The sequence below is a fragment of the Seriola lalandi genome, unplaced genomic scaffold (genome assembly GCF_002814215.2).
Source record: "Seriola lalandi dorsalis isolate HSWRI2012SDOR001 ecotype SW California unplaced genomic scaffold, Sedor1 jcf7180002054591, whole genome shotgun sequence".
NCBI classification, from domain to species: domain Eukaryota; kingdom Metazoa; phylum Chordata; class Actinopteri; order Carangiformes; family Carangidae; genus Seriola; species Seriola lalandi.
Genome location: NW_019525144.1, coordinates 2,923 through 29,064, shown reverse-complemented (window position 1 = coordinate 29,064; position 26,142 = coordinate 2,923). Strand labels below are relative to the sequence as shown.

Below are 26,142 nucleotides of genomic sequence, written 5' to 3'. Positions count from 1 at the left end.
CTCTTCTCTCCCTCTCTCTCTCTCTGCTCGCGTTACACCACCTTGGCATGGGATGGCATGAGAAAACACAGGCCCAAAATCCCACTAGACCCTGAGACCAGCAGCTGCTCCTGGATTTACCACACAAACAAAGAGAGGAGGGGGAAGAAAATGCCCGTTACCCCCCTCAACAAAAAATACCATCCAAAAACATGCTCTCCTGTTTCAAAATGCACTCTCACATCCAAACTGGTCCCTTCTTTCCTTCTCTCTTTTTTTTTTTTTTTTTTACTCCACTTTAATAGCCCCAACAACACAGACACATAAACACATTAAAAGTTTCTGTTACAGAATTAGACAGCAATCCCATTTGCGTGTGAGAGACAGGATTCAGTGGACAATGACGGTTGAAAATGCTGTGGTGGACAGCTTCATGTAAGTAGCCTATACATGTTAAGCTGTTTACTAAGGCAAGCGGATATCAAAACTGTCTAAAACGAGTTATTCCGCTTCCCTGTAATTCACATATCTTAGTCTAATGCTTTCAGATTTAGACACTCTGGTCTTTGTAAAAGTGAAAAGAATTATAGTTTCCAACTGCATCCAGGAAATTGCCCATATTTTCATCTCGTTGCATTATAAAGGACACAATGACATGTAATTGGAATTGAACAGCAACAGAAAGTGAGGGAGCACAGGGCTGTATAGCTGCCCTGGCAAGAACGTTGTCTCGTCCTCATTGGCTGACCCTCATGACCTCAGAGGGACAAGCTGTGCCCAGTGCACCATGGGAGAAATATTTGAGAGACAAAGGCTCTCACCAAGGATCAATTCAATATAATTTGATGTATTTGTCAGAAAAATAATATCGCAATAATGGGCTTGATATGAAATACGTATGGACGGCTCTACTCATTAGAAGTGTATTTAAATGTCACTCTTCCAAATTACAAAAACAAGACCACATTTGCTCATTTTCACTTTCCAATTTACATGAATTAGTCCATGAGGCTCACAGGAATTATAGAGACATCGTCAAAACTGGAATCTCAGCAGTGGGCAGCCACAAAAAGCTAACTTGTCATGTGGCAAAGTTGAGGGCCCGGCCATTTGATTGTGGGATGAAGCCCCCTGCTGTGCAACGGGACAGGCTGTCTGTGTGAACGCTCTACAAAGGCCAGAGTCCTCTGGTTGGCTCCCAGGACCATCAGATTTAGCCTGGCCTGCTCCCTCTGTCAGTGTCTGACAGAGGAGCCGCAGCCTGGATGACTGGCTGGTCCACTGACTGGCTGGCAAGCTGGCTGTTAGGTTGGCTGAAAGGCTACATGACTGGCTGGGTGAATGACTGGTTGGCTACCCGGGTGGGTAGCTAGCTGGCTAGCTGGCTGCCTGGCTGGCTGACTGGCTCGTCACTGCTACTGCTGGGGGGGGGTGTGTGCAGACCCCATCTGGACCAGGCCGAGCCGGGCCGTGTGCCGATTGTTCATGCTAACATACGCCCGCCTCACAGAGCCACACTGAACACGAGAAAAATTTGGGAATGAGTGAAGATGCATGAGAAGATAAAATTAAAGACGTGTGTGTTTGTTTTTGAAGAATAACAATGGAGGAGTTTGTGTTACTTATTTGAAAAGCTTGACTTTTTTTTATGAATGGGCCACAAACAAAGAAAAAGAGTGACATATGACAAGTATTACTGTCACTTCCTGTAATATCATCATGCTATTACTTACAGGCAAAATGATAATAACCAAGAGCACTGTAAGGGAAATCCAAACCTCTCCTTTGTCCATTCAAACTAACAACATATTACCTTTTGTATTCCAAAAAATGTGCAGTAATATAAATCTTTACATAACAAAAAGAGGATGAAAAACTGACGGAAATTATTATCAGACTACAAATTAATCCGTATTATTAAGCAAATACTATTTGTATGAAACATAATCCTTCAAAAAAAAAAAATCTCTTTAAACTCACTTAATTAAATTCACTGCCAGGCCTATTATGATCATGAACTGGACCAAATGCAAAATTATGCACAGCAGCATTACACAGGCATTGAGGTCTGTGCACAATTTGCAGTTAAGGCAAGATCTTTTATGATTTTGGACAAGAAATGAGTCTGAGTGGCACCCTACTATTTAATGTCCTTTTTTTGACATTTTCAAACCCACATTCCCTTCAGCTCATTAGAGGAGGTTTCTCCTGTTTGCCCAGAGTTCTTCGGGGCAGAACGAAGGGGGGCAGTTTTTTCGGGCCTCTGCCACTGGACTCTGTAGGTATCTGCTCTGCAATAATTTGAGCGAGAGCTCATCTTATCTCTGCGTGCCATGCTCTGTCTTTCAGAAAACGACGACCTTTGTTCGCCAGGCTGGGCAAGACAATCTCCCCTCCTGCCCTGACAGGGTACGACTGAGAGCAGGAGAGAAATGAAAACCACCTCAGGTTTTATTAACAAGGCCAAGCTTAGAGCAGCAGCAACTGCCAAAAATACAAGACAAAGGAAACCCATGAAAAACTGAAACTGCTATATTCAAGACTTTGGTGGTATTAAACAACAAAACAGAGAAAAAAAACAGGGTTTAGTGCAAATTCACCCATTACACCATTTAGTCATGAATGCAAGTCTGACTGAGTGAATATCCTAAAAGTCCTGTTGCTAAAACATGACGTAGAGGCTAGAGCGCTGTAAATTTAAGCCTAAAAGCTGCGCCAAATGCCTGTTTGAAGAACAGGGCACATCCTGTCGTTGAAAATGAGTTATTCTGATTATTCATCTACTATTTAAAACAGCAATAAATAACTTATATTAAGGTCTGGTTAAAGGAGTTATCCGTGTAATAGAGGAACACACCAAAACCCCTCTGTGTGGCCCGTCATTCAGATGAAGACGGCCTGATACGTGCGTGTCTGCACTTCAAAAACGATATAAAATTTATATCCTAGTCACTAATCACCTAGAAAAAAAAAGACACCTACCTCAGTCACCGCGTGCACTGACAAATTATCATTTCCTCAGCACCGCTGTAGCGTTACCTTTGGCTAACACTGGCCGCCTTTCTCTGTCTCTTCACGTTGACGGACTGTGTTCACAACCTCCGCCCGTGTGTCTGTGAGTAACTCTACGTATTTGTCGTTCGTTAAAATAAACTACGTATCTTACTCTTGAAAGTAAAACTGCTGTCAATACCAGATATGTTGAAATTTAACGGCCCCTTTCTCGCATCGCTTCTCTGACGCTCCTCTGTGCCTGTCTGTACGGAGCGGCCTACGTTAAACAAGAAGGGTCAACATTAACCCTAAAAGTCGAAATTAAATTTTAAAAAAGAGGAGGAGGTGAAGACATAGATCTGATAAATGAAAGCTGTATGAGGTACGGCCTCAGCAAGGACAAACATTCACCAGAGTAAGCAAAACCCATCACATTTGCACAAAAGCGTTTGTGCAGATACCCTCCTGAAGTTAATGTTAGGCCTATGTACCGCAAGAACATTTTTAAATGGACCATTAACACTTTTGTGTAAATTTCAAAAAGGACTAACAGCTTCTGTTCCTGGGTTATATTAGCACGCAATTAATTTTAACAACTGTACCTTGGGCCTGTTTCCTACAGTGTTGTCAGTAGCTATAATTAGCAATTACCTGAAATTAATTTGCGGTGTTAATCTTCTGTATTCCAATAAATGCCAAAGGGCTGACATCTGCAGAGGACACGCGGGAGGAAAGATCAGGTCATACGTTTATTTGATGCCACATCCTGCATGATGTGGACGCCTTGGTTGTGAGTCAACAGGCATTACATTTGTCTCACTGGGCTGCAGGCAAGAAGGCATTATATTGAAAACATGAATGTAAATTGTTTTATTTGCTTCTTTTTACTGTTAAATTTTGACTCTAACAAAGGACCAAATGGTATTTAAAAAGCAATAGAATAGAAGGGAAAAAAAAAAACCCAACAAAAAACCACATGAAATCCAGCCCCACCACAAAGCTCAGTCAGCCTTAAAAACAGGTCACCTTTAAATTATATTGAAAAATGCACTTTGGTCATTTCCTGTTAATATTATAGTATATTATGTTATTGTATATTTACCACCAATATAACCTAAATAATAAAGAAACCTAAAAAGATGTGACTGGCTGGTTTTAAAATTGTAAACTCTTGCAAACAGATTTTTTTATAGCCTTTAAAACCTATAAATAAGTAAATTAATCACCAGTGAAATCCTGAAAATCTATTTATATGAAATGCATTTTTCAACAAATTTCAGTGTTTAATTAAAATTATGACACGTGTATAAATTTGCAAACTCTCAAACTTGCATGAACATGCAAACTTTTCATTTTTTAAGTTTCATTTGAAAATTCAAAACATTTTAGTAATACTTATTTAAAATTGTTTTACAATGTATGTTCATAAATTATATCTATTTTCTACATATATAGCTAATATTTTTCTATTGATGATAATAATAATAATAATAATAATAATAATAATAATAATTTAATTTTGCCATATATTTGTTGGAAGAATAGGAAACCTATGAACATATTAGCCTTTTGATCTTTAAACATTTTATTTTAGAAACATTTATTCCTAAAATCGGATCAAAAAGACAAAGCGAGACATTATTTTGATTTTAAAAACTTCTAAAAGCGTGTAACTCAAGGCCAGATCTGTCTGAAAAAAATATATTTCTCTGACTTACAAGTTTTTTTATTAAGTCTGATCCTGTAAGCTAAGGGTAGGACGCACACACAGACAGACACAGAGAGAAAACGGATGAATGTTGTTGCATGTCAGGACGTGTCACGACTGGAATTCAACTTTGACATCTGCTGTGTAAAATCACATATTGACAAGTACTGTGGTGATGTAAGGGAAAGACTGTGAGAGATCTGAACAATTTTCCCTTTGTGTGTGTGTGTTGTGTGTGTGTGTGCGTGTGTGTGCGTGTGTGTGCGTGTGTGTGCGCTCTGACCACCTGAGATAGTCTGAAATAATTTGGTTTAAAGCTTCTTGATTTTTTGCACTAAATCGAAAATTTTTCAAATATTACCACACTGTTCTAAACTTCACATAAAACAGGGACCTTGGACCATTTTTATGCAGCACAGGCATAATGCCATTTCTGCCCACTCTGTTACAAAAGAAAGGGGAAGTGGAGGAGAAAGAAGTTTCTACGAGTTGAGCAAAGTTTCCATGTTTTCTTTCCATTCTAAGCACAGGATAAACAGAAAGGTAAGGTGCGCAGAGAGCAGGCCTGACTGGTGGTGAGTAACACCCTGCAATTAAGAGGTGATGGGTTAGTAACCTCACAGGCCTCAGGGATATTAAATAATTACGGACAAGTTGACATAAACTACTATTTCCTTGGGAACGCTCAAGAAATAGAAAAAAAAAAAATAAGTGTGCTTTTTTTCTTCCTCTTTCAATCACTTCATCAATCCACTTGTTCAAGCCCACACACATGCATTCACACACAGACCCACATTATTCTTCTTTAAAATTTCCTCCTTAACTTCTCATCACTGCCAGTCCTTCCATTTCCATCCAGCTCAAAATCTTTTCATCCATTCTACTCCCTGGAAGAGGAAAAAAACTTTTCCCCTCTTTCTGTTCTCTTTCTCCCATCGGCACAGATTGATGTTAAAAGTGTGCCTGCGCATCGTTTGTAATTACACCTGTTTACACACTGAAGCATTACTATGTGTGAAAGTCTGGAAGCCATTTGTGGCATGAGGCTGAGAGGGAAAGACAGAGCGAGCGGGCTTTAAACAGCTCCAGAGACACGAGGGCTGATAGCAAGCCGGTGCTTCTGACATGACTGCAGACCTGGGTAATATTATACTCAAATATGCTTTCACATTTGTGCAATGGATTTGTCTGGGCAGACTGCTTCAGCCTCAAATGTAAGCACATCAAAGATAAGATCAAGCGCTCGTCATGATTTTTTTTTAAGTATCCAAAATTTATTCAGCCAGGATTTTCTTGAGGCTTGTGTGGTTTTTCTATGACTCAAGCCCATCTGCATAAATTTCACCTTATACAGTTAATTATAAACATAACTGTAACCTCACAAGTGAGTTATATTCCTAATCTCTATTCTGAAAATATGTGGAGAACCAAATTCAATTTGGACTACTGAGAAGATATTTTGTGATGATCATTGGTTAAACACATTTGGGGGTTTTTGGCTTAGATTTGGTGGGCAGAAATCAAAACTTATACACTAATACACCAAAATGCATTGTGGGAACTGCATAGAGAGCAAACATTCATTCTTCATAACGCAAAACTGACTGTTAATCTTGATAACAGTGCTGTCAATTACAAAGACTGTTTCTCTTAGGGATGATGTTATCACAGTATAAATAAAACAGGGCAAAATTATAGGTTTCAAACTAAATTAGGAGTTTCTGGCGCTGCATGTTACAAACAAAGATTTAATAAAACCATTTCAACATGTGGCCTCAGCTAGATGGGGCGGTATAGGATTTCATGTTCGCATATGCTAAGTGAATACATATAGAGTACTGCATATGTGTGTTTACATTACAACGGTTCCTGTGGCGTCACCGTGGCAAGCACACACACACACACACACACGCACACGTACTGTTACTGGCATTTTCCGACAGGACGTTGCAGTAAAACTGAGAGTACAGAATTTCCCCTCGACCAGGGAGGCCAGTCCTGATAAGGTCAAGTAGGCAGTGTGATACATGGAGTGTGTGTGTGTGTATGTGAGGGGTGCTAGAGGAGTGTGTGTGTGCTTGGTGATGGCAGAGTGCAGCAGCTCTCTGCTTTAACTATACATAGAAGGAAGAGCGTCTGTCTCACACTTTCTGTCTCACTCCTAACCGACGCGCATGCTGCACACACCTTACAGTGTTCCAGTCGGCACATGCCAGCGGCGCACACTGGCTACGATGCCCTGCCTACAGCTGCAGCGAGGGCTTTGAACCTCATGGTTAGCAAATACAGCAGGAATCAAGCAGATAATGAAACCCGATATCCCCTCCCCTCCATGCCCTGCTCCAGCAGCAGCCAAGGCCTGCTTCTCCTCACACAAGAGATGCACTATTGAGAGACTTTCTCTCTCACTCTTTCGCTCCCCCTCATTCTTTTATTTCTCCTCGGCCCTCGTTCTGCCAGTCGGCAAGGCGAGATGCCAACCTCTCCCCAAAGCCGGGCAGAGTGCCCTCACCCTTTATGCAAATGCTTCACCACAAGCCCAACTCACACATTCATTCTGTGCCCCCCACCATCACCTACTCCTCCATTCCTTCATTTATTTCTTTCACCTCTTACTCTGCAGTCCTTCTCTCGCTCTCTCTCTCTAACACTTTTTCTCTTTCCCGTCCTCCGTATTGTTGTTGCACTTCAACCATCCCTCCCTCCGCTTTTTGCTGCTTCACCCCTTCACTTCTACCAACTGCATGTGCTCTTTCTATCTCAATTGCTATCCATCTTCTAGCATCTCCCACTCCGCTCCCCCTCACTCCTTTTACTGTGTAGCTCCCTCTCTCTTCCTTTTCCCGCTGCCTCTCTCTCTCTCACACACAGCTTGACTCACCCAGACTCAAACTTGTACACTCATTCCTCGGCCGGTGCCAGACAGGCAAGTGCAGAAACTCCCTTTACCCTCTCTCCCTCTTTTTTTCGTTCTCTTTCACTGTCTCTCGCTCACTCATACACACATTCACTCATGCCACAACCCATGCCCTGGTATACTTCCCTTAAAGGGAAAGATTCTCCTTTATAAATTATAATTCATCTGCCGCAGTTTGTACAACAATTATATCATCTGTCAGCGTTTAGGATTATATGAATAATTTGTGAGAGCTCAACTGCCACATTTCTCCTGTAAATTTATTACCTTCTTTTGTGTGATTGATTGCTTCCTTGATTGCTGAGCAGGGCGTTAATGGAGTGTACAAACACTATCGTTTCACACAAGAACAAAATATTAGAAGTATGTGTTAGGTCATGTTTACGTGCTTTAACGCCAACCCATTTTATTTAGAGAGGTCCAGTAGAATGCATATTATCCCAAATTAATGGCGCAGGAAACATCAGATTCATGATCAGGGGGTGAAACCTTGCTTTATGAAACCCTATAAAAAAACCTATTGACTTTTCTTTGTTCCTTAAAAGTTGACATTTTGCGGGGACTTAACAGCAGTATAGACTGAGATTAATGGGGTGAAAAAGGCGGTTTTATATAGGAAATACTTTTTCTTTATTTTCTGAATAACTTAAAATCTCTGTAGAAGTCATTCAATCACTATATTTTTCCGATTAAAATATTGAATGAATGTGTGTCGAGTTGCTGTCTGTGACTTCCTACATAAAAAAGAAAAAAACAAAACAAAAACAAAAACCAAATCAAAAGAGAGTTCTCAAAAAGGAAAAAGGACAAAACTCTTAGCCTGGTGATCACAATTAGTCATTTACATTTGGAACATTACAAATGTTTGTGGCGTGCTACTTCTCAGATGGGAAACCAACCCTGTTACATTACTATCCTATTTCTGCATCAGTGAGCTCCCTATGAGGAACACTGAAGCTTGCAGATTTAATTCTGCTTATCATGTGAGCTGGAGTTTTGCCTGTGCTGGGTTGGCGCTGCGAGGGTTAAACGGTGCCCGCTCCCTGTGGCATGATATGAGCTGGGCCTTTGCCTGTGCACTCTGCCTTGTCTGTGTTGAGTTGGTAGTGTTAGGGGTTAAGAGTGGGTGGCTTCCTATGTGACTCTGATCCCATTAGGGTTAAAAGGTGTCTGTTCCAAATGGCTTCCTGAGAGCCGGGTCTTAATCTCTGCAATGCTTGACAAGGTTTGGGTTAAAGGGAGACGGGCTCTTGATACGGCAGCAAATTATGAGCGAGTCTGAGCTGGCAGTGTGAGGGTTAAAGGTCGCTCTGCCCATTTTGAGTGGCATTCCCTGTAGGGCAAACACCATGCCAGGCCGGAAGAAACAGAGGACACACACAAACACATGCAAGGCGAGAAACAAAGAGCCCTCACAACCACACACACTCTCACACACACACACACACACACACACACACACACACGCAGAAACACACAAAGACACGTGCACGCACACACCCAACGACTAAATCATTTTTGAAACTTTTATCCTCTCAAACCAGTGCTTTCCTTTTTTAAAGAAGAATCCTTTAAGAAAGCCAGGGCAGGACAGACAGACACACGATGCAGACGGGCGCCTCTGGGAGAGTGTGTGTGCAGTTATCTCCTCTGTGACCACACTCACTGACTTCCCCAGCCTAAACTACCACCTCGCACCGACCTCAGGAGCACCACAGCACCACAGCACCACAGGCAGACAGCCATAAGTACATGTCCTCCGAGGGGACATAAAATGGAGGAAACCCACCTCGATAAAAAGGCACCTCACAAACAGGGCAGGGAGGGAGAAAAAAAAGAGGATAGAGCCAAATAACAGTGCTTCAAATTAGATTTGTGATGGATTTATACCAATTTTACAAATGTATTTCATTTAAAATATAAACATAAAATGTGAAAATGTGTATGTGAAAAGTAGTTTACACACAACAGGAATTATAAAATGATTTTTTCAAAATGATTCAAACAAAAGAAAAAGTGTATGCTCCTAATACTACACTATATGGCAATGAGTGATAACTACATAATAGCTTGCATCTGGTATATTTATAGGTAGTATTTTCTATTGGCCCTTAGTTACCTTGAAATCCCTCACAATTGTGCTGAGAGATGGAATAGCATGTAAGTCAAATACTGTATACGTGTAAATGTTCCTTTGCTGGCCTCGGATTGAATCCTGCCAGATTTTTTTTTTTTTTTTTTTTCACTTTTTCTCCTTTAGTCAGTATCCTGCTCACATTCACTGTTGTGTCATTGAAAAAAAAAAAAAAAAAAACAAAGCAAAAAAAACCCAACATTTTTTTAACTGCAATAAATGTTTGCCAAGTTATTTTGCAGCAAATAGTGCAGTGTTTATCAACTCTCAGCGAAACTGGTCCGGTATGAAATACCAGTCAGTCTCCATTTATAAACATGTGATTGTATGAAAAGATAGTATCACAGAAAAGTGAGCCAGAAGGAAAGAGCTGGACTGAAAGCAGCAAGAGCTGCCACGTCAGATGCTGCTGAGGCTTCTTGGCTGTCAGGACTGAAACAGACACACACACACACACACACACACACACACACACACACACACACACACACACACACACACTCACACACTCATACAAATAGTGTAGACACACCAATGCAGAATGGCCTGCACACGCGCAGATCCACACATCCACACAAATGCACAAACACAAACGACTACGCGCGCACGCATGCACACACAAAGAAGGGTTTGCCTTTGCAGTGCTGTTTAGGGAGTTGGAGTCATCAGCCAAGCCTGACACCCCTGCTCAGTGTAGCCATCACCGCTGTTTGTCTGTGAGTTTGTGAGTCAACGTGCATGGGGCCGCTCCATCAACAACACACACAGGCTCCAATAATAAAACCAGCAAATCCTTCACTCCAGTTTGCCGACCACTCGCCGGAGAGGCCTGCTCTGGGTCTGATCATGTCCTCTTCGGATTGCTACTGGATTTACACTTATTATTTGATTACACTCTTGAAGCATTGACATAAATATTTATTTCCCAAACTTCAGTACAGTGTTTGAATGCGCTTTAAATAAATACTTTTTTTTTCTACCTTTAAACTGTGACAACCACAAAGACGACAGCACAGTATCTTCTGAATGCTGTTTCAGAGAGCTACATATAGGGAAATGCTGTGGGAAATATTCAAGCTCTTTGGCTGCCCAAAAAAAATCAGATGCAAAATAGGATTTGGCCTCATCTTTATTTAGGCTAGCTTTCCAATTCCTGGAGAAATTGCATTATTGAATACAACAACGCCATTGTTTCAGCAAATTTTAGGGGGGCTTTCAGCTTTATATATTTTCAGAGAGGAAAAATCAAAATGGGAACACTGTTTTTCAATCTGAAGGCTCTTGTGCAGAGATTTGATTCTCCAGATAGCACTTGGCACCGTTTGCCTCCTCTAAGTACTATAATATGGTTATGATACATTAGCATTCCTTCACATCACCAAAGAAACCCAATATGTGTATATCAAGCATTTTAGTCAGTGGAAGAACAGAAAAGAAGCAGAGAGAGAGAGCCAGAGAGAAGGGAGAGGAGAGAGGGAGGGAGGGTCCAGAAGATGGAGAGTCAGGTAAAGGATTAGCATTAAGAGGCGATAGGAAGTAAAAAGTTGCCTGATGAGCAGCATTCCAATGGACAAAGCCTGGCGAATGGTGAAACTGTTTAAGATAGCCTGCGCTGTTCTCAGGAGACACAGGCAGGGAGTTAGTAAAGTGGCTTTTAAGCTCACCAAATCCTACATATCCCAGATAAGACTGTGGCTCTTCCTGAGGGAACGAAAGAAAGGAGTAGCAGAGGGGGCTGGAAAGAATGAGGTAAAATGGAGGAAGAGACGGTTGAAGTAAAAGATGTAATGAGAGAGAGCGTATGGGGGGTGGGGGTGGGGGGGCTGAGGGATGATAGAGAAAACAGGGAGATAAGGCAAAGCAAAAGAAAGAGGGGAGGCTTTGAGAAAGAGACAGAAAGTGTAAGTGTAAGGGTTAGGGAAGTGAGAGCATATTTTTTTTTTTTTTCTCAGATGAGAGCACATGTGAGCTTTGGTGTTGGTTGATCCTGTCTCTTACAGTGCAGTGAATGAACCCAGCGACACTGAGCAGCCCTGCCTGCCTCTCCGGCAGGATTTTATCACCTGAGTGAAAGGCGGCTTGAATACACACAAGCCAACGTCATCAATCCCTGCTCTGCTCCGTCGCAGAGAGAGAGAGAGAACCTGTGCAGGCTTTTAATGCAATGTTTTGGATATTGTTTCGGCATCAAAGTCATAATACAGAGGTGCGGGAATCCCTCGCCACACACACACACACACACACACACACACACACACACACACACACAGACACACACACACACACACACACGCTAAAGCCTGTGTATTGTGAGCCAGATAGTATTTGCATGTGCATAAATATTCAAACCCGTCCAACCTCTGCTGCAACAAACAGTATTGCAGAGTTGCATTCACCTTCCTTACACTCACCTGTATGGCTGTCTCTTTTTTAGTTTAAATCATTTTTGCTCTTTCATGTTTTGTTATCCGCACTTTCTGCACACATACAACTGTTGACTGCACGGTACATGCATGCGCATAAAAAGACAGGAGACAGGTGCACAACACACACAGGCCAGAAAGCAGAGAGTCAACAAACAGGGGTCAGTTTTTAATCATCCCTAGTTTGTTTATTTAGCAGTGGTCAGGTTTTCACTCATAAACCTCCCAAACTCCATTGCAAAATTCCTCCTTTTAGACCCCAGAGAGAACATTCAAACAGTATTAATTCCTCTTGCTGGGAAAAGGGACGGCCTTTTCCCGGAGCAATCCATAACATCTGAATATAAAAATAAATACGAAGAGCGGGCGCGCTCTTAAACCCAAAGTGAGGAGGGAAAAAACCTGCCGGGAAGTTTGACGGCAGTGTATGTTTTTCCTCTGTTTCACCAGTGTCTGGGACAACATTTTTTTTTTTTTTTTCTGCGTAGTCACCCTCACTAATGCTGCAGCTGACTACCACCTTTTCGCTTTCCATCTGTCTCGCTATCTTCGTTTTATTAATGTCTTTATTGAACCTTTTCTATCTCCGTCTTCTCTTCTCAATATTTACCCTTGCTCCCACTCCGTCTCTCTCTCTCTGTCTCTGTCTCTCTCTCTCTGCTGGACGCCCCTGTGCCAGTTAACTCACCACAAGCCAGAGGGAGGACCGCAAGAATGCTTAAATCAGCATAATTAGGCCTGTGTGTACTTTAAACACACACGTTTCCCCCGAGCCTGGACCCCTGCCACCCGTACAACACTGTGTACGCAGCCACGGCCCGTCTCTTTGAGTCAATAAACACAAACATATCAGCAGTCAGCCTCACACACATTCACACAGTACACACACATACACACACACACACACACACAAATACATATGCAGTACATGAGGTGAAAAATGATGCTGTATTCCTCTCCCACCCCGACTACTAGAAGCTACCTCCCTCATACAGCTGTCACACCCCCAGCCCAAACCACCACCACCATCACCACACTAACACAGTTTGACCCTTTGCGCTGTATAGCCGAAGGGGGAGGAAAGTAAATGAGTTTAATATGGGCGGCTTTGTGCTGAAAAGTTGCACGTTCGTTGAAAAATTTCCATAAGCAAGCCAGTAAAAATTAAGCACGAGCATGCACTAAAACAATGGCCTGGATCTCAATTGGGTTTGTGGTTTTGTCCCACACACATCTGTATGTGTTTTAGGGTGCAGTGGTGCATTAACGAGCAACTGCCTCCCAGCGAATCCAGGGTGCATATGGGGATTATCAGTAGTCATTACAGACCATTTAATAATAATCACCACCATCAAAAACGAATCAGTCCAAGCATGTGATATTCGGATGGCCAATATCACTGGCTGAGTGGATCATATTACTGAAGATGGGAGCTGATTAGACAGTGTCTGGCATTTCATTTCAATTATCATAGAGGGATCCACACGCTTTGTGAGCAGCACCTTATTATTGTCTTTATCTGCCCTTTTTTTTTTTTGCCGGGCAAAATGCCGCTCCACATGCGCACGTCAGTGTATCTCTGTGTGAGATAAGAGTCGTAACAGAGATGACACCCTTGAACTTACAGGATCAAAACACTCAGAGGAAGAGTCTGAAAGTCTGTGACAAAGGCTTATTATAGAGGCATCCAATAAAAACATTACACTCCCTCCCTCAGGAGCTCAAACACTCTCCGCTCCCGAAGAAGCTTCAGGTGCAGATGGACACCGCGCCTGCACTAACACGGACCCAAACACATCGAAACACGATCTTGTGAATCTGTGAATAAGAAGAAGAGTGCTGAACATGAAAGGCCTGCTATCGCTGCTCAGCCTGCGGCCTTATACATTCATTTCCATTCTGAAGTTATGCATGGAGAACAAGTAACTCCAGTAGAGAATATGACTTGTGCCACTGGCTATGGAAGTACAGTGGCGTTGCTATGGAGTTTATATGTCATTAAAGAAAAACAGCAAGTTAATTTGATTTCCAGTTTTAACATCACCCACCTCAAAAACAGATAAATTTTCTATGGACTCAGCTTAATTTCCTCGTGGCTTAACACTCCAGAAACTGATCAGAACTCCATGCCCAGTCTACTTCCAAAAACATTTTGTCAGCAGCATTTGATCAAAATGGTGTGATACTGTTTATATGAGGGTACACACTGAAAAATAGCCACAAAGAAGTCAGTCTGTCTGTGTGTGTGTGTGTGTGTGTGTGTGTGTCTCCCTTTCTCTGTGTCTGTCTATTTCCTCTCTCTCGCTCTCTCACACACACACACACACACACACACACACACACACACACGCACACACACACACAGGCATGAACACACTCATGTCTCTGTTTGTGTGCTCGCACAGCTGTGGATCTTGTGCAGGGTTCAACCAAGGTAAAGATATGGTATATTACGCAATGGCTTATAGATTTTTCCACCCCTGGCGAGCTGCCAGCGCTCTCAATGGGAGAGCGAGTGTGTGTGTGTGTGTGTGTGTGAGAGAGAGAGAGCAAGAGAGAGAGAGAGAGAGAGAGAGAGAGAGAGAGAGAGAGAGAGAGAGAGGGGATCAGAGAGCAGCACACTTTGTTCCATAAAGTCTGACTCACTAACTGGATTCACTGGCTGCTTCGCTGGGACTGCAGGCCTCTATGACCAGTAGTTACACTGAGGAAATAGGGCTGAACAGAAGTGTGCAAAAGTGTGTGTGTGTGTGTGTGTGTGTGTGTGTGTGTGTGTGTGTGTGTGTGTGTATGACAGAGTGTGTAAGCTACTTAATCACAGTGGGAGTGAAGACTGCTGGTGAGTGGTGATTGGAAGATTGTTACTGCATTTGCGTCAAGTATCAGATATATTTGTTATTTGTTAGGTCTGGTGGATATTTCAGCTTTCGCTCCCTCAGGCAATGTGGACTGCTGCTGCTCCACATTGGTCTCTCTGCCACACACACACACACACACACTCACTCACACATGCACACACACACATCGTGCAAGCAAAAAATAAATGACCTTAGGTAGTCATTCAACACAGCAGGGTGTCATGGTTATGCATTCTGACCTATGTATTTCCATCAACTACAATTTAAAGCTACAGTAAACATGTAGACATGAGTGAAGGCTTTACATGCAGAAAAGCAATTTGTTTTTGCTTATGCTGTTTTCATTCTAAAAGGTCAATACTTCACTTCTTTATGCTTTATGGTCCTAGGAGCATGCAAACTTACTTGACAAAACAAAACAGTCATCAGACTCCAATGTTGTTCTGTGAAATTGCACAAATAAATGCCTTTGACATGAACAACAAAAACTCTAATGTGCATGCATGACAGACATTTCACTGGAGACTACTTCCAAAATGAGTCTTGGAAGAGTCAGCAAGAGCGGTCCAATCTGTTTTGAATCAGACGCTCGCCTGTCAGGATGATCAATCCCACTGTTTTCTTGATTTACTTACCGAGTACGTGACATGCATATGTTAATGAAACTTGCGCGTTTCTCATATCAGTCTTGTCCATATTCTCCCGCCTGGATTAAGAAGGCGGACATACTGTTCACACACAAGGCAGAGAAATGCATTCACAGAGCTGATTTGGTCTAGATCTTGCGCACCGAGGTTTCCCCAACTCTTTTAATTGGGCTCTTGATGCTCGACATAGGGTGTACTTCCTCTAATTAGCTATATCTATAGCGTATGGGAGAGTGTATGAATGCATGCATGTGTAAAATCCTCTTTTGAGCAACTCCAAACTAACTAAGAGCTTTAATTTCACGCTAGGCTGCATTGTCCCATTCAGTGGGGTTACCCCCACAAAAAAGCCTCTGAGAAAATCAAAAAGAACGAAAAACACACCAAGGGGCGACGGAGGAGGGGGGTGGGGTGGTGGGGCGGTGGTGTAGAAAGACAGAGCGAGAAGGAGCGAGAGGGAGAGACAAACAACAACAACAACAACAACTGAAGCTCATCCTTGAACAATACAGATCTCTCGCTAACCGTCACTTCTCTTTTAAAGGGAGCTAATTGAGTAGGCGGAGGGGGTGGAGGAAGAGGAGCAGGATGAAGGTGAAGGGGAGTCTGTCCCGGGGGCAGCTGCCAGAAGGGAGCGGTACGTTAGCTCTTGTACCTTCTCATCTCTGGATTCCTTGTGGGTTCCTCACATTTCCACTATCTGATTATTTCATCACTTGCTGGCGAACTACAGTCTCTTCACTGTGAGATGACTGTGAACTGCTGTTGCACCTTCGATTCTCAATCCCGACAACAAATAATAACAGTGTTGCACAGGGAGGATACGCAATTATCAGTCAATCACACATTTATGTTAAGCACCTTATTCTTATCCCCTGCCAACAATAAAATTATATGGCGTAATGAGCATTGCAACGGCGAAAGCTCTGCAGGATAATTGAGTGTAGTTAGTTTTGGGGTTCAGAGGAGACATGTTCTCCAGTATCAGCGCACTGAAGTGATTTTGACTCTGCTGCTCCTCTGCCACACGTCTATCTATCTGTCTACAACATACGTGAGTGTTCTGTCTGATTTCAGATGAGTGTGCCTCTGTCTGCGTGTGTGTGTGTGTGTGCGTGCGCACGCACACATTCATGCGTGTGTGTCGTACAGTTTGGTAAACACAACTATATCACAGACCAACATGATAGCGCTATAGGGGCAGCCCGCTTCTACTGGCCACAGATCAGCCTAAACCTAATCCACACTAGGAGGCAGAAGAGGACAGAGGGGGAGGCTACATGTATTCACATGGACACACACACACACACACAGACAGGCCCATCCATCCAGGGAACAGCCACCTATTACCCTGTTGTGCCAATTGCTTCAGTTAAGCATGATAAATCCATTTTCTATGGGCGGTCAGGAAGACTGCACAGATAAGGGATGAGCAGAGCAACACAGTGCTGGATTTAACCCACCTCCAAGACAGATTCACACACATTCACACAAACGCACAAACGGACTGTCCACAAGCTACCTCGGGGTGCTGCTCAGGGCCTCACTTGCTCTTCCATAGTGAATCTAAAAACTAATATTTTTTATGATGTGCACACATTTGATTCTTGATCCATGAAGCGTGATTTTAATTATTTGATCCAAAGATTCACTTCAAGTATTTTAGTCAACACATCCCTCGCACAAATCAAGTAGATTTTTTTTTCTTTCCATGTAATCAGAATTTATTCAGACACTGTTTAACTGACATGGACATGTTGTGCCATTTGCCACTTCCCCGCACTCTTTCCTCCGTCCCATCTTTCTGTCCCTGCCTACCAGCTCTCACTCTGGGCCAAGCAGTGTAAGGTGGACCTGGTCTGCCTCCAGCAGAAAGGATGAATAAGTAAAAGGAACACAATGTACCCCTGGGTTCTGCCTGCAACCCACTGCCTGCCTGCCGTCCTGGCACAGTTGGCAGGCCACTTTTACCCTGCCTACCGTCCACTAGAGCAAACCTATTCTCTGCTGCCTGTGCTGTGCCTACCAACAAACTCAGTGTGAGCAGGATTAGTGTGTGTGTTAGTGTGTGTGTGTGTGTGTGTGTGTGTGTGTGTTTGGTACAAAGTGACACCAGTAAGGTTTGGTATGTTACCAGATCATGCAGGCCCACCTCGGCTTACACCCGCACCTCAGCCGTCACCGTCCGGTCCCAGTGAAACCAGAACCAAGGGCTGACGTAGGAGAGCCATCAGCCCAAAACGGGGTGGGGGGGGTAGGCTAAGAAACACACATATACTGTACGCATGCACACACACACGCGAACACACACACACACACACACACGCTATGACAGCCTGGTGTGGACTTAAATCTTGAACATCAGCCTTTTAATGAATCGATACTGGTATCCAAGACAAAATAAAACAAGTGTCGGGCTAAAGAAATTTGTGTTTCATTTCAGTCAAGATATTTGAGACAATATATTGTATGCAAACTCATTGTGTGGCCTCCACACACTTTACTGCCACAGACTTCATACGCACTAACCCACAAACACAGTTTAGTTGAGATGATAGGCCTTTATCTCCATCACCAAAGATACTGACTACAAAATCTCCACATTTTTTTTTCTCTTCTGCTGCTGTGGCTATATGGCATGGCTACAGCATGTATAGCTTTCACTGCGTGCTTTCAAGTGCTTTGCCAATGTGCACGGTCGAGTGAATTTCAAGGACTCATTTGATCTCCAAATCTGAAAACACGTTAGAAGTGCAAATAATCGGGCGCATGAGCGGGACTCGAGCAAAGCAACCGAAACTTTTTTTTCTTTCCTCTTCTTCTTCTTCTTTTTCTTCTTTCTTTTGCGTGTGAAATGGTTAAACAATCACAAGCACAGTGTTAAACATCTCTGAGTTTGCAGCAAAGCTTGGAGAGTTGGCAGTGTTTGAGACGCGCTGTATAGGCTATTAGCAGCCCACATCTCATTTGGATAAGCGGGATTTAACTGGAGTCTGAAATAATTGATTTCAAAACGCAGCACATAAAAGTTTTAATTAACGACGCCTCCTCGACCTTCAAAGCACATTAAAACTTTATGCAAATGCATTTCCGTCGCAGGCATGTGAAACAATGCCACGTAGCCCGTATAATAAAAAAAATAAATAAATAAAATAAATAAACTCCCGGTGCTGTTTGGCAAATGCTTGTGCACCACTCATGGCTGATCGGGTCTGTCACCAACCGGGCCATTCCAGCAGAGCTTTTATCAGCATTAATAATACATTGTAGATTGTTTACTGCAGTTTTTCTTTGCGTGTTTTCTGTCATTTGTTAATTATTTACATGACTAAGATCAGTCTTAACGGAGTCACAGGATGACAATAGCAGTAGGCCTGTTGGTACAAGTAGGTTTGTGCACGTCAGTGTAATCCGTACATGTGTGCATGGGTGTGGGCACACATTGAAAAAAAAAAAAAAAAAACCCCAACAACAACACAACAACAAGCAATTCTGCCTTTCGCAGCGCCCAACCACGGAGCATTACAACAACCGATTAAAACAAATTAAAGGCGGATGTTCAAGTCAAAGCTTTTAATTACAGGTGTTAAACAGAGAGGTGTCACTTGATGTCCAAAAAGCAGGCTGCATGGGCGTTCTTCAAGTTAATTTTTGACTGGTGTTATCTTAATATCCTCTAAATACAAACACACGCGTTCCTCGAGGAGATATGAGAGAGCACAAACAAATCAGCTCTGCTTGATATCCATCAGTAGGAGCCGGGAGACGCACGAACAGCAGCCTAAGCAGATCAATATGTATCGCGCATATGGGGAGCACGCGTCCATGCGGCGCTCGTGCGAGAGGATCTGCTGCCAATTAATTTTAATTAATGGAAAGAAAGAGGAAACTCGATGCGGACCTCTGCCTCATACCACCAGGCTTGGAAAATTATCTGTGCTAAATATGCAGTAGGGCTGTTGGACTTATTTTACGCAGCAAATCAAATGGACTATTGATTAGAAAATGTCTCCCTCGCTGTTTTTAAACTCCCTGGCGGCAGGAGAAATGGTCAGGAGAAAGGAGAAAGACAGAAGAAGAGTAAGTGATGTGACTGAGTCTGGAGCAGCCGTGCACGGCCTCTGGCGTTGTTGCTGTAGCTAATAATAAAAAATAATAATAATTAAAGAAAAAAAAAAGATGTGAGGAAATGTAGTTTTACATGTGAGCAGCCTGTCCTCTGTGTTTCTGACAGCTTAACAGAGTCAGAGAAAAGACACTGAGGTCTGGTCAGAAGGCCTGAAATAACACTGAGGAGGAATCCTGCATGTTTTCCACGGAGCTCTTCAAATGAAGACTGTTCTGTTTAAGGAAAGGAATGATTACAATTTCTCTGCTACATCACATGTGGTGTGTGGCGTTAATGTGATCTCAAATATAATTTTTGGAAAATATATAGGCTACATATAATGTGCTATTATAAACAGCAAAGCTGAGCAAGTGAGGAGGGCGGCAGGCCATGACCTCCCTGCATCACTAGAAATTTGAACCAACAGGTCTAATGCTGAACAGTTGTAAGTTTATAATGCAAAATGATTTCACATTGTAAGTGTATGTGTTAAAATTATAGTCTGCTGCCTGATGAGTAGCTACATTTCATGCACTATAACTCCTGACTAACTTAAGTTCTTGACCTCAGATTAAAATAAAAAAAAGAAATACACACGTGACAAATACTGATATTAAAAAGGTCATATTCCGCCTGGTTTTTAAAGGGGCCAAAACAGTGAAACAGAAAAGTGACTTCCAGCCCAGTGTTTGATGTGATAAGCCGAGCGGCAGAGAGAAAAATGGACATGCGGCGGCCTGAAGCTGAAGCTGCAGCTCTCATCTGTTAACTCTGCAGTGGCTGCACTAAATGTCTAAATCTGTGAAGTGCCCTCTAATTTAGAAAGATAACTTTAGATACATATGCAGGTTACATATTACGATCAAAGACAGCTGCAAGGAAAACAAAAAAAAAAGGTCATTTATAGTTTGACCTTTGCTGCTGTGAGCTGTGCTCTGCTTTAATCTACAGATAAAACTACCTGCATTGAAACAAGAGGCACAATCAACACACGAAGAAAATATACTTACTGTAGAAAAGGCAAATTACAACAGGCTGAGTGAAGGCTATATCAAAACAGCTTAAAGGTTAACTTGGCCCAGTATTTTCAATGTGTACACATTAATCAATCAAAGATTATTTCTAGCACATTTTTTTTTCTAACATAGACTAAATATAAGCCTTATCTTAAGTGAAGACCAGGGTCTGTGAGCTGATTAAAAAATATATATTTCTAGACTTTTTCTGTACAGTGCCTGAGGTGCGTGTGGCCCCAAAAGGTCAAAACTGAGTCTATAATTTTGCATTTGATTACAAAAATGTGAGTTGAATATTCAAAGTGGGTTTCTTAATTACACAATGCAATATATTATATTGAATAAAGACAAATAAAGCAGAAACTAACACGTATTCGCCTCTAACTGAAACATTACTCGAAAAAGGCCTTTAAAATTACGCACCGAGTAAAGCGAGTTTTTTTTTTTTTTTTGTTAATTAACCGAGTAAAAGCTCCATCCTGTGCTGCCTTTTATTGTAATGATGATGTAAATAAGTAGTAGCTCTGTTGCTTCTTTAAAGGTCAACCGTATTTTGTCATTAATCAAACTGCAACCACGCAGCTCGGACACACGCCCACCATCCATCTTTCGCCTTTAGGATGCCTGAAAAAAAACAAACTTCCTTTTATTTGAAAACGAGGCTGCTGAAGTAGAACAAACTAAACGAGGGAGGGCTGTGAGCGTGTCCACGGTGACCCTAAAGGCCCCCAGCACCGACCGTGGCTGAAGACCGGCAGACCTCCCGTAACAGCCGCAAGTCAGAATCCCACCTTCATATAAAAACATAAAGTGTCCTACAACTCAAGAAGCCGCGGTAGAAGTCGATATGTGCTTTATTATATTTGCCGACAAAAGCCGATTATTGCCTCGGGGTGACTGTAATTAGTCGCCAACCGTCAGGGAACCGAGCCCTTCTTCCCCTTTCTCCAACCTCCGTTTTATATAAAATAGATTTGGGAGAAGCGCCATTTTCTCTCCAAACCATGCGCAATGAGACGCACAAGAAAGCCCGTTGGAGGAGTGCCATTAAAAAGAAAGGGGGAGAGAGAGAGCGAGGGAGAGAGGGAGGTTAAACACTATCGGGGGAAAGAGAGCAGAGCAGAAAAAAGGTCCTTAAAACGCAACAAATGACAAGCAGCAGCGCGACACACAACACAACACTGTAACCACATACAGTAGAAACAAACCGGAGGCGCACTACACCGGAAAAAAAAATAAGGCAAGCGAAGAGGAACATGAAAACGGCGATATAATTCTTTTCATACCTGTGTCAAGCAGTAAGGGGAGTACATGGTTGTGTCTAGAGATGAAAATTGGAGTTGTTGATAATAAAGTTGGATGGAGGTTCGCTGCGGTGCCGCATTGCAAAGCCGCTGTGGCTCAGTCCAGGCTGTAACCCCGCCTCACTCACAGTGAAAGCTCCGCACTAACTTTAGAGGAAAGTTTTTGCAGCTCTCTCTCCCTCCCTCCCTCCCACCCTCTTTCTCTCTAACTCTCTCTCTCTCTCTCTCTCTCTCTCTCTCTCTCTCTCTCTCTTCCTAGCCGGTTCTCTTTCAGATCGACACAAACTTGACTGTCTATTTGAAACAATCTTTTTTAATGTTAGTTTTTTTTTTACGGATCGGGGCTTCGTTACAACCCCAAAGAGGAATCGCTTGAGCGATAGTATTCCTGCAGCACTGTGGTGGCTTATAGTGGTACACAGTGGTGAGTTCAGTCACCTCATCCTATTTAAAGTTATTTATTTATAACATCTGTAAATATTCAAATCAATCTATCTATCTATCTATCTATCTATCTATCTATCTATCTATCTATCTATCTATCTATCACAGTTACACCATTATGACTATAATTCTTATGTTATGGCATTTACATAATTTTTTAATCTATCAGTTTAATATTCCAGAGACTCTGTCACATTGTGATGTTTCAATAATCTGTCTAGGGCAGACACACAGTAGCTATATTTTTGTTTTATAAATCAGCCTTCATGGCAAAAGCTTTGCCAATGAATACAGAGAAAACGTAAATGACTGAGGGTGGATATTTCCTCAAAATGATACTTTTCTCAACTTTCATATCCTTAGCGTCCTTTGCTTTTAAGCAAAATGCAGAAGCAGGCCCAAGCGTGACAGAAATAGAAACACAGGTTTGAAATTTACAACTCTGCTCTGATTTTGCTGTGGTGTTCTGTCAGTGAATCTGCCGGAAGGTGACACACAGATTTCCACACACATACAAGTAAACGAACTCAAGTGTCTTTAAGTGGAAGAGAGCCCCCCCCCCCCGTATCCTTAACTTGACTATTTGTTAATGTAACTCAACAGTGAGCCGTGGACGGAAAGTATTTGATGCCGCTGAAACATCAGCTCAAATTTGTGTTGAATTCAGTTTACAATGTGTCACGCCTGGACACGAAGCTCGACTCTGTCAGCTCCACTTTGACTGGAGGACGCTCAGTGCTGTTCGTTTTGGGACAAGGCGCTCCTCATCTGAAAATTATAACCAGCCCTATAAAATATTTATAATAGAAGAGAATCGCATTCAAATATTCTCCAAATTTCTGGGGACCTCTGTCAATGCCTTCAGGGAACCAAACAAGTCCAAAGTTATTACAACAAGTTGTAAATGTGCTGTGTGTAGGACTGTAATTTATTCAGCTGTGATACCTTTTGGATTCCTGTTATTCTCCTTTTTAACCAAGTCCAAGTCATATTCTAGCGTACTGTATGTGTATATGGAAACAAAAGATACCTGAACTTGGGCGAAGTGGTCTAAACCAGTCTCATTGTGACTCCTATTGTATGGAAGCGATACACTCTGTTTCTAATCAGGCTTGGCTTTATCCTCGCCCGCTGCCTGCTCCTCAGCCTAATCAAACTCATATATGCAGGCAGAGTGCCTGCAATTATACATAAGCCCCTGCCTTGTGCATGTGTGTGAGTGTGTGTCTGCAAGAGCCTTGGGAGAGGGTTTGCAAGTGTGTGTACAATTCTGTGCGTGCATATGTCTGAGAGTGTGTGTTTGAGTCTGACAAAACGTGTGCGTGTGTGTGTGTGTGTGCGCAAGGGTGCGGTTTCGGGGGTTGAAGTCACCCCAGTGCTCGAATGCCAAGTTTTTCAGGGGGATATGAAGCTGCGCAGCTTTACGAGACCTCAGCCTATGTAGGATACTTAGACCCTCACACCACAGACACACATGCATACAATGTGCAGTATGTACACACACACACACACACACACACACACACACACACGACACACACATGACACACACACACACACATACATGTACACATGCATATACATACACAGCCCCAAATGTCTTGTGGTCAAAGATAAGCTGGCACAAGCAACTAGAAAAAGGAATTAGATTGAGAGAAAGAAGGAACACACTAAATAAAAGTGAAAGAAAGTGAAGCATATTGAGGTGTAGTCTGTTCCTTTCCCAAAGTCTCTCCTCTTTCCAAACCACACCCCACCGCGGCACAGGCCCAAACCCCAAAGCCTTTGTGTGCTCCCTCGCTTTCCCTCTTTCTCTTTTTGTCTGCCCCTTTTTCTGTTTCTCACTGCTTCTTTTTAGTGACCTTTTTCTCCTTTTCTATTTTATAATCTTCTGCTGTTCTTCCTCTCTTTCTGCTGCCTTAATCACTGACACCGTCCGTTTGGTCTCTACTGGTTTTTCTTTGTCTCTGGCTTCAGTCTGGCCTGAGACGTCCATCTCAGTATTCAACACTGGCGCTTGGCCGTAACAAACTATAGCAACCACGAGAGTTACAAAACACTGACGCTCAGGTTTTCTTTCCAAACTCTCTGTCTCTCTCTCTCTCTCTCTCTCTTTGATCAAACAGTCCAGTCTGACCATCACCTATGAAAGCCCCTCGAGCGCGCAGGGTTCTCGTGGTTTCTGAGTCTATGTTTGCCATTATAAAGCACATGAGAAAACCATATGGTGCGTCTAAAGTTAGCATGTTGTGGTCTTCCATTGACACACAGCGCTACCCATATACTTGCTGTTTACCATCGCCTGTGGCTAGGCCATTAAATATTGAAAGTGATGTAGCATACTGACACTGCCATTAGCATGCTAAATGTGTGAGACAGGTGGTTGAGGCTGCCTTTCAAAAGGCTGGAAATATGTGAACGAAAACGTGTGTGTAACTGTACCGTTAACTACACCGTACAGTGTAAATATTGTTTGAGTAAGCTGTTTATGTGTGCTCTGGGAGGGAGCACGCCAGTCAAATGCATACAGGCATATGCAGTCAGAAAGAAATGGCTGACTGGCCGTTATGGCTAACAAGCATATCATACACAGTGTGGATCCCAGAGACTCTATGGATCTGTTTGCAATCTGAGTGTGTGTGTGCAGAGCAATGTGTTACGCCTGCTGCTTTTTATGTGTTTACTGTGAGAAATGGCTGCTCATACGTTTTACTCCGACTGGTTTGGATTACTCCGTTTCTACCGTGTTTTTTATTCGGAAGGAGGAAAAACGTATAGATTTATTTTTCTAGTCTGATGTCATCACTCCTTAATTTAAGCGTTAAATGCGGCATGTCGTACTACAGCACACAGGCCAAAGGAGCCATTTTACAGGCAGTCCGACGGTCATCTATAAACACAGCATGAAAGATAATATATTTTACAAAGATATGAAAGTGACCACAAGCAGTATACGTCACACACAGAAAGCATCCTGCAAAAAAAAAAAAAAATCAGTTCGGTGACATTTTGTATTTTGTTTTGTTTTAACTGGCTGCTGACTGGTGTAAAGAAAATGCGACTCTGCAACAAAGCCAAACGTCTGACAAGCGTTAATAATACCTTGTAAAAATACATGTCACAGAAAAGTTGAGATTATGAGGAAATGCAGTGTTTTTGCAGCGCACTGTCGCCACACATCATCACAGTCAGACAGATGAGTGCAGGACATTCATGCTGACATATGGGAGATTTTTTGTTTTATATATACAGGAAATGGATATAAAAGCATGCTAACAACAAAGTGTCAACACTCAAAAATGTGTGGATGTGTTTCCTGGACACATTAACCCCAGCACTTCCAATTCAAGATCTGAAGAATGAAGATAATATAGTGGTTAACATCCCCATGGTGAAGTGTGACCGTGTAAAAATGATTCTGCAGCACGCTCTGCTGAGTCTTTTGTACTCTGAACGCCCTCCTCCTCTCAACTGCAGTAAATCTTTACAGAGGAAAAAGGAGATTATTCTTAATGAACCGGGCTTGTTTGTGTGTCCAGGAAATAAATCTTGAGACATCGATACAATCACAAGGACAGATGTAGAGAGGTTGTAGTGTGCGTGTGTTTGT

At 42.5% G+C, this 26,142-nt stretch overlaps 1 protein-coding gene across 12 annotated transcripts in view; it reads right to left on the bottom strand.

Moving 5' to 3' along the window:
• Positions 1-26,142, bottom strand: part of LOC111664543 (nuclear factor 1 X-type-like) — a 104,810-nt gene that overhangs the window by 77,874 nt on the left and 794 nt on the right. Inside the window, exon 1 of one of the 12 annotated variants that reach the window (XM_023419187.2) lies at positions 22,071-22,237. The exons of the other annotated variants lie outside the window; for them this stretch is intronic. Within the exon in view, the coding sequence (XP_023274955.1) occupies positions 22,071-22,097 (27 nt within the window). The 5' untranslated portion in view covers positions 22,098-22,237. Of the gene's footprint in view, positions 1-22,070; positions 22,238-26,142 lie in introns of those variants that run through there. 12 annotated transcript variants of the gene reach the window in all.